The following is a 9986-nucleotide window of genomic DNA, read 5'->3' as shown; positions in this document are numbered from 1 at the left end:
GAGCTCAAAGGTGGAAATGGGAAGGTTCACAGGCTGCTGGCCAGCCAGTGGAGCCAATACGTATGTCCAGACTTGGTACCTTGTTTTCAAACGTAAGATGGAGAGGTGAGAGAGGCAGATACCCATATATACACCACACATATGTACATCACAAAAGGCTCTATATTAAAATTTTTGAAAAAAAATATTTTGGTAAGAAAAACTCAATGGACCATGAAAATCTTTCATAATGACTATGTTTAGCTTTCTTTTTGAGTCAAATAGTGGGCAAAATTACAACTATTTCAAAGGAAGTGATATAGAAACTTAGGTCTAAGTGCAATTCCAGAACCCAAATGTCCACAGATCCCAAATGCAAATAAATAAGAGACTCACTGGCAGACAGATCTGCGTCCTCCAGGGAGTGGCTGCTAATAGAAACTGTTGCAAAGATAGCGACTGAGCAAAGTTTTGTTTGTTTTTAATCATAAAATAATTATTTTAATGGTGTATTTGAAATAATTTTAAACATCTGATAAGATTACACAAATGTGGGAGTATGCTGCACTTTACAAAAAATAAAGCTAAGCATTTAAATATACAACTTTGGATATAGAACTCTTAGTAAGGTACTTTTTAAAGCATATACATAATTTACGACATTTTACATAACTTGCTAAAACAAAAATTGTGGCCAATTAAACTCTTCCAACAGTATAATGTGGCCATTACAGTCCCTATGGGAAGAACAGGACAGAGAGTGACATACTAGAAATGTTTCCCCAGGAGAGTTTAGCATTCTTTTGGTATGTGATTTCAATTTCACCATTATTTTTACACAAGTAGATTTACAAGGGAGAGAGGAAGTACTTTGAATATCAGCTTCTTCCTCAGAGAGAGGTACATGTGTTGCTCACATTTAGAATCACCCCCTAAGAGCAAGACACTGACAGCACCTCTTAAGTACACAATTCAAAGGGAATCCTACTGTTTTTACCAGCAGTTTGTAATCTGAAAAGCACTAGATACTTAAAACATAGGGTAACTGGGAGATTATAAAAGAAAGAACTACTTCTTGGGAATTAAAATAATATAAAAACAAATCATCCTTTTGAAATACTGTAAATATTTGCCAGGTTTTCTTCTTTGGTTGACCTATGATTTTTTCTTTTTTTCATTACTAAAACAAGGACCAGCTTTTGGCATTCCCAGAGTAGCCATCTCTCCTTGGACACATGGTGGACACAGTTATTTCAAGATGCCATTCTCATCCTTTGTCAATTTGAATGCAAGGCCTCATTTTTTCCAGTACACTCTACCTTTTCCACATTCCAGTGAGGTATATCAGTAGCAATTTTAGTTTTAAAACTTGGCTGAAAAGAATGGCCCTCACTAGGTATCAGCACTGTAGTGTAGGAAGCCAGAGCAGCAACCTTACATCAGCTGTGTATCGACTAAGCCAAGTTGACTCTGCCTCTACTCTGTAGCTTGTCACACTTCAACTACAGAAAGTAACTGTCGCCATTAGCTAAGTAGCCTCTAACTGCAGACCATAAAATCTAACACTAGGAGACGGGTTCAGTACAGGATACATTCTAACTTGTTCTTTATCCTACATCTAGACGCAGCCTGTATCAGAGGAAGGCACCTCATTGCTACTGAGTGGAAACAACAACAAGACAAATGAAGGTGGTAAAAGAGAGTCGCTACTTATTGTAATTAAATGCAGGTTGGTAGGTGATACTTCTATATCAAGTATGCACAGTACTAACTTTCAGAAAGCATCAGAATTCTCATCTGCGAGAATCCACAGGACATACAGACAAGATGTAGTAAAAGCTTGTCAGTGTAAACAGTGGTCTTTCATACTGGTGACACTTCCAGAGTAGACTTCAGAACAGTGCAACAGTGCTCTCAGTGTCTTCTTTGGCAGTAAACAGTGTGCGTCTGGATGCATGGAGTATTCACTTAAGAAGGGCAAGGTATAGGGCTCGAGAATACTTCATGTCTCTTTCCTGTTCCATACAGAATATCAAGTCCCTGAGGCAGATTCTGGTGATTCTTGGACGAAGCAATGATTTGGTGGCTGTTAGGGTGGAAGTCCCAGAAGCACAAGGGTTGTCTTTGAAGCTCTAAACAGGAAATAAAAAAACAGAAAGTAGTTTAAAATAAGGACTTTCATAAAGGGAAAGCCTGTTGTTATGGCACATGTGGCACTGTCCATTGGGAAGGTATTATGGAAGGCTCAACCCACTGAAGTCAATGACCTCATTTGCTCCTCTCTCCTGATCTGGCAGAGCCTAGAAGAGAGATCTCTTCTCTTCCAGGTGTTTCTTTGCTCCACTTTCCTGTCCCTTCTAGGTCAGACTTCCCACTTGAAAAATTTTACAAAAAAACTCAAAGTGATGGATGAATTTATTATTTTGATCATGGTGCTGAAAGGTTATACACACATAAAAAGCCACTGCCACAAAGCAGTCTTTTGTGCATCAATTGTAAAAATAAACATAGCAAAAGCCCATTATGGTTCAGATCTCATCAAGCTACAGTGCCAAAAACTCTTTAATGGATCCCCAGAGGCCAGACCTCCACTTGAAAATTTGTCTCCTTTCTTTCATACACCATTGCAACAAGGTCTGCGAAGGCTGCCTCCCACTGCTTAGACCAGATAGGAACATGACTCTGGCCTGGGAAAGTCATGTGCCATAAGCCTTACAGCAAGGTGGAACAGGACTCCATTTTTAATTTGATCTGAAGTCAGTGCCATTAGCCACTCTGCTATGTGGTATTATTGACAGTGCCAGGTAAGTACCATCCTGGTTCCCTTCAATCACACACTTGCCATTCTCTTCTACAAAGGACTTTAGCTACATGGAATAAGCAGAGATCTCCAGAAGGCCACTCAAGGGCACTCTATTCATCTAATGAAATTTATTAAGAAGCTCATGCTGTATAACAGTAATTCATAGATGGTCCCATAACAACACAAACCCACCAGGACCAGAAACTTTCTAAGGACAATGACTAATATTTATGGTCCCTCTGGATGTTGGTAAGTATAAAGAACAGCATGGATTATCCATAGTATTTTCCTTTTGAAACACAGTCTTATTATTTAGCTCTGCTTGGCTTGGAGCTCACTGTGTAGGTCAGACTGGGCCTCAAACTCAAAGGTCTACTTTCTCCTTCCTCCCAGTGCTGAAGTGCTGGCATTTAAAGGCATGCACTACCAGCCTAGTATTTTCTTAACCAAATTTACTGATTATAAACAGAACAGCCAATGTAAATTTCAAATTCATCTAAGAATGAATTGAAAACCAATATTTCTGCAATAAGACAGTTTCTTAAACACTGACATCTATGCACTATTTTGTTAAATCTTGCTTTTTAAGTTTTTACTTATTATAACTTTTTTTTCAGTTGCATAATGTGGAGTTGGGTGAAGGGCATATGCATGACATGGTGTATATGTAGAGGCCAGAGATCAACTCTGTTGGTTCTCTCCTACATTTATGTGGTTCTTAGGGAATCAAACTCAGGTTGTCAAGCTTTTGTAGCAACTACTTTATCCACTGAGCCATCTTAATGTTACTTAGGCAACAACAACAACAAAAACAAAGAAGGCAACCCGTCTTATTGAGTTTTGCCATCTATGAACCACATCAGCAACCCACATGGTATCATAACTCTACATGTGCAGTAGTGGCGCATATACCTTGGCAGTAACCAACAGCTCTCTAACTGAACCCATTCAAGAAGAATAGATACCATGTCTGGTACTAGAAACCTAGCTGACTATTCAGTACTAGACAAATTATGGTTATTAAAAGAGAATCTACAACTAACTAAACCAACTACTAACATAATCCTCAACAATAATCCATTAGCATTGTGTTCTTATGTCAACAGATAAGGGTGGCTTCAGCCCTCATTGAGGAAATCTCTTTGCAACAGTAAGCGACCACTCCAGAAAACCACAACCAATAGAAATGCAGAGTCGTGGAGCCCTGTCTAAACAGTTACATCTACAATCCAAGTGCACCTCCACTCAAGGCTCAGAGATCATTTCAGAAGAGGGATTGGAAAATAACAAGTGCCCGAGGAACTGAGAGTTTGCTGTAAGACTGTATCTTCTGGTAATATCAGAAGCTGTACACAAAGTCTCAAAAATATGAAGACCCAAATGTGATCAATGATGACACCAATAAACAAGCTGAACTGGATGGGGAAAAGCCTATATAAGGCCTCAATTCAACACAAAGAACTACAGACAACTGAGGAAAGAGCACACCAATTGGCCGTCCAGTGCCAAACGGTGATTCCTGAAAACATGTGTACAAGTAATACATGGATTCAATAGGCTATATTTAAGACATATAATGTATGTGTGTGTATATATGTGACATATACATATATACACAAATTATATATATATATATGTGTATATATATATTCATAAATAGTGAAAAAAAGAGGCCATTAATTTTAAAAAGAGCAGGGAAGAATATATGAAAGGATTTGGAAGGAAGAAACATAAGGAAGAAGTATAATTAAACTATAATCTCAAAAATTAAAAATAAAACCAGGCAGCATGGTGTGCCCCTCTAATCCCAGCACTCAGTGGGGAGAAGCAGGTGGATTTCTGAGCTGGAGGCCAGCCTGGTCTACACAGTGAGCTCCAGGGCAGACAGGACTACACAGAAAAACCCTGTCTCAAAAAAATACCAATTAATTAACAGATTAATTAATTACAAAGACATTTAAGTTATTATCATATATGTGTATATGGTATATAGAAATGAGTGCTGGTGGGCATGCAGCACATCTAGTGGTCGATGTCAGAGGACAGCATTCAGGAGTGGGTTCTCTCCTCCTACCATGGATTCCAGGGATCACACCATGTTTGCTGGACTTGCACAGTAAGCACACTCACCCACTCAATCATCTTGCTTGCTCCAAACAGAGAATTTCTTGGTATGATAACTGTGTAAAAGTGAAACCCTCATTTTGTGGTAGGGTGTGAGTGTACTTTAGCTCAAAACTCCAGATTATAGACTGTCCTAGCAGGTCAGTCACAGCAGCAGGGCCTTTAGATATAGAAATGGCTATAATATCACAGACAGAAGAAAAGAGACACAGCCATATACAGGATTTCACTCAGTTGGCACTAAGCATTACACTCATACACAGTTCAGAATCCCTTTCTAAGGAAATGGTGCCACCCACACTGAGCATGTCTTCTAATCTTCAATCACATTATGAAGATAATCCTCCACAGGCAGGCCAGTCTAATCTAGACAATTATTACTCATTAAGACTCTCCAGGTCATATAAACCTTTTGCCTTTTACTTCATTTTTTAAACCTATATTTTATTTTCAGGACTGGAAAGATGGCTCAATGGATAGAGGCACATTTGGCACAAGCCTGAGCCCTGTGTTTGATCCCAGGAACACATGAAAAGGTGAAAGAAAAGGACTGACTCCACAAAGTCTTCTTCTCCCTTCCACATGAAAGTAGGGCGTGCACACCCATGCACATGCAATAGTAAATTAATTATGTAAAACTGAAAAGTATAAAATAAACCTCATCTTGACAGGATTGTTAAGTTTGATAGGATAAAGCAAGCTTGTTTTATCCACTTGAAACTTTCAGAGAGATACTTAGGTACCATGGAGTCAACTCTTCCCACTGTTTTAATAACACTGAATTTTAGTTATTCCCTTCACGATTTTGGTTTGTTTAGACAGTGCAGGGCATGATGTATACAGACTACAAATCGCCAAGGTCAAAACCAGTCAACCAAATTCCATGATATTCACAGCATGGCTTCAGGGAGGCTTGACATAGTCAAACAAATTTTCCTGTAACATTCAATTTATGAGGGCTATAAGATCCTAACCATGTCAGTTTTTTCATTAGGTTAAACTTGCTCATACGACCCTATGGAAAAAACATTGGAAAGCCCATGAGGAAGATGGGGGCAGAGTGTGATTTGTGCATGTCCAAGTAGTGAACTATGACTGAGTAAGCATGGCAGTCCATAGTGAGTGATCTCGTATCTTCCTCTGCTGCAACCTTTGCTACTCAGTCATCCAATAGATGACTCTTTACTACTGTTAATTATTATCACTGAAACATTTTTGCATAATTTCTGCAGGATGATCTCAACAACTCAGTTTTGGAAACAATAAATATACACATAGGAAGTCAGTAAAATGTATTATTGATAGTGACAGGCAATCTTGTTTATAAGAATTAGAGTTACTTAAAACTTCAGTGCATTCTAAAGAAGGAAAGAAGGAAGGGAAGGAGGGAGGGAAAGGAGGAGATGGGGAGGAAAAGAAGATAGATGGATGGATGGACAAATGGATGAATAGATAGGTGGATCTCATATACTTCAGGTTGGTGTCCAAATCACCTTGAAGCCAAAGATAAACTCTGAAATTTTGGCCCTCCTGTCTGTACCTCCCAGATGCCACCATGCCTGGTTTGTATGGTGGTTGGGTTCAAACATAGGACTTTCAGCAAGCTGCACAAGGACTTTACTGACCTAGCTACATTTCCAGCTCAAAAAAAGGGCCTTTTTTTTCAGTCATAAATGATAAATAATGCTAATTCTAAATCTAGACATATATATAACAGTGTTCACACATCTGCCTGCGAGCAAGTTTACCATTTTAAATTTTACTAGATAAGTATGTCTCAGCAATTTTGTTTTAATGAAAATAAGTAGAAGTGTCATTTTTACCAAAAGTCGCATAAGCTATATTTGTACTAGCGTTCACAATAATCCTAACTGGAAACACAATGACTATTACAAGTGAAGTAAGCTATTAACAATTGAGAGACCCAGAACACAAAGGAACACCTACTGTATGGTTCCATTTTTTGCCATGTTTCCAAACAGTCAAGCCTGCAGGAGTCAGGCAATGATTTTTCTTGCGGATCTGAAGAATGATTCTTGTTGGGGAGCTGGGAGGACACAGTAGTTTTCAAAAGCTCCATGATGCTTCCTCCTTGGTCTGACTACTGTCTAGGCGGGTACATTTCCTGCCTAGAAACTGAGTCAGCTTATGCTTTGATTTTTGTTCCTTCTGAACCAATGTTGTGTTTTTGATAAAAAATTAACTGCTAGCAAAAATCCCATCTCATCTTTGTAGGAAAATAAAAGGAAAGTGCAGGGGGGGGGGGAGAAGTGATGATAAGATTGTTAAATATATATAAAAAACAGAGACCCAATTATCTGGGTTAAAGAACAAAGGGGTCACGGTTCATATCTGTCATATGACAAGCCCGAAGGATACAAGGAAAGAGCTGCATTATAGCTGCCAGGCCATAGTTGAAGAGGGGGGTCACTGTAACAGGATGCAGTGGAAGGCCTGAGGCAATGTTATAAATGAAACAAACCCTGAGGGGCACTCTACAACCCAACACAAATGTCTTTCATAATTCACAACTTTACTCTCTTCTCCCAAATCATGACTAACTTAGAAAGCCAAATTCTTGAAACTGAAGGCAAAATAAATGCCTACTGTTTTTGTAAGTTGGATAGTTAACAATTCTGACTGGTTAGTTTCACCATGGCAAAGCCGTAATAATCAGATAATTCTTGGTTACTGAATGACGCCATGTATTCATCAACACTAAACCTGCGTCTTGGTTTTCCTTTTTCTCCATACCACCAGGTCCTTTCCCCAAGTTCACTTAGTTCAACAGGGCCAAGGCTCAAGAATTAACTGTAGTTCAGGGAGAATATAGAAGAAAAAAATAAGATCTTATAAACAGTGCACTATTTCTGAAACAGAGGGCTTCCCATCTACTTCTCACATGAGGATATTTTACATGGATTCTTAAAATGGAGAAACAACTAACTCATCAAATGCCTAGCCAAATCTCGTGTCAGCACCCTCTACAACAGTCCAATTAAACTAGCTTCACTGATTGGTTAGGATTGTATCACTAACAAAGCTTCGTATTTCTATAATAAAACAGCAGAAATTCTTTTATTTTTAGAAGGAGAAAGTGAGTACCAGTAGTTACCAGCTTTAGATATAACATCACTTAACAATGCAGTGACCTGATGTGCCAGGATGGGATGATATCCAGAGGGGATGGGGGACAGACTGTGTAAGGGGTGGGATTGGGAAGGGGGTGCAATCAGGATGTAAAGTGAATAAATAAATAAATGAAAAAAGAAACAATGACTAAAAACAACTAGCCATCCAATTTTTTATTCTATATAATGGAGCAGGTGGTATAAAATAAAATCTTTAAAAGCCTTTCAACTTTTTTTTTTATATCACTTCTACACCAAGTTAGAAGCCAAAACAAGAGCTGGGTAGCCAGAGTGGCTTCAGGAGTCCTGCCACACTTCCCTCCTTTACATGGACCTTTATCCAAATGTCACCACCCTTGAAGAAGGGCAGAAGTACTGAGCAAAACTGTGTCTCCTGGGCACAAGAGGACCAGTGTATAGGAACTCACAAGCAGCATGGAGTGGGGTGGGGCTCGTGAGCTGCTTGCAACAAGCTGAGAGGCTGTCAGCAGTAACCTGTCTCCATTGCTAATTCACACTCTCATCTAGTTCAAGTATTGTGTCACAGGCATCTATGTTGGGATGATAGTGCACAGAAATTACACTAGTTGTCAATTTCATAAACAATCTTAAACTACTTAACCTCTGTGTGCCTCAGTTTCTTACACTGTAATCAAGGGTACTAACAGCAATACCACCCCACCCCAGATCTATTTGAAGATGAAATGGGAACAGCATTGGGAGCACAGTGTGCAATCTCTAAATGCTGGCCTTTGCCATCTTAATGAACAGCTGGTCATTGTAGAGAGACTGAATGTTTGCAATCAGGAAAAAGTAGATATAACTTTAGATCCAGACAGAACCTTTCTCCTAACTAAATTTTACCACCTGCACCCCATTCTCTCAAGTTCTTATTAAATCACCAACTCACTAAAGTTAGAGAAATGATAAATTTTGTTATGCTTCTCTTGTTTCTCAGTGAACTCTTCAAATTTTAATGGAGCTTTCAGCGCTTAAAGCTAAAAAGCATACTAGTGGCCACTCTGCAGGTAGCAGGTAGACAAAGGACACAGGTACAGATAGGACATACTTCCTACACTTCTCCATTAAAACCACACATAAACAAAGTCTGTAGAAGCCAAGTAGCTAGAAAATAAACCTCTTATGTACTTTTCCCTGGATTGTAAGACTAAGAAAACACAAATGTTTCTTTGAAACTTAACAGTTAACCAAGCACAGAAACTGGGGCATCTTTAAAAGAAAAGAATGGAAGTAAGAATACACACACTTCTCAGAATCTCTGCCCACCTTTCTACTAAGGCCCAGAGCTAAACCATTCTAATAGCTCTTAGGGTGGAATACAAATCTTTATAAACTTGAGGAAGGAAACAAAGGTTGCATGTGGAAGTAAGGGATCAGAATGAGACCTGGTTCCACAATAAACATTCTCTAGAACCGGGGGGCACGGATAAATAAAAGTGTCATTAGAGCTGGTTCAGTAGGTAAAAGTGCTTGCTGCACAAGCAAGAGGGTCTTAATTCAGATATCCAGAATCCTCTTAAAAGTATGCCTCTCTGCCCCGCCCCACTTCATCACTAAAGGAAAACATAGAAATGAAGTCGAATCACTAGGGTTGGAAGCTCCAGTTAGTAAGAGACTGTTTCTCAAGTGACTAAGGTAGAGAGTAGAACAGGACATCCATCTTCTTCTGGACCATGAACATGCACACAGGTGAACACAACTTCATACATAACACCCCCTCTCCACCTCCCCAGTGCAAGAACACACAGATCCTTATGTCTTTTGGATAGATACAAGTCAGTTGGTAGAGTGCTCGTCTAACATGCAGGTAGCCCTAGGTTTCACTAGCGGCACCACGAGTGGCTCTTACCTGTAAATTCAGCACTAAGATGGAGGCAGAAGATCAAAAGCTCAATGTCAACCACATTAACAGAGTGAACTGGGGGCCT

The 9986-nt window shown here is 39.3% G+C and overlaps 1 protein-coding gene across 1 annotated transcript in view; it reads right to left on the bottom strand.

Annotated features, from left to right (window-relative positions):
* Nucleotides 1–220: 220 nt before the first annotated feature.
* The window catches only part of Taf4b (TATA-box binding protein associated factor 4b), a 115466-nt gene continuing 105700 nt past the window's right edge, over nucleotides 221–9986 (bottom strand). The window contains exon 15 of the mRNA XM_031365034.1: nucleotides 221–2111. Coding sequence (XP_031220894.1) covers nucleotides 1944–2111 — 168 coding nt within the window. The 3' untranslated portion in view covers nucleotides 221–1943. The remainder of the gene's footprint in view (nucleotides 2112–9986) is intronic.

This window comes from Mastomys coucha, unplaced genomic scaffold, assembly GCF_008632895.1.
Source record: "Mastomys coucha isolate ucsf_1 unplaced genomic scaffold, UCSF_Mcou_1 pScaffold13, whole genome shotgun sequence".
NCBI classification, from domain to species: Eukaryota; Metazoa; Chordata; class Mammalia; order Rodentia; family Muridae; genus Mastomys; species Mastomys coucha.
This window is presented reverse-complemented; position numbering and strand designations above follow the sequence as displayed.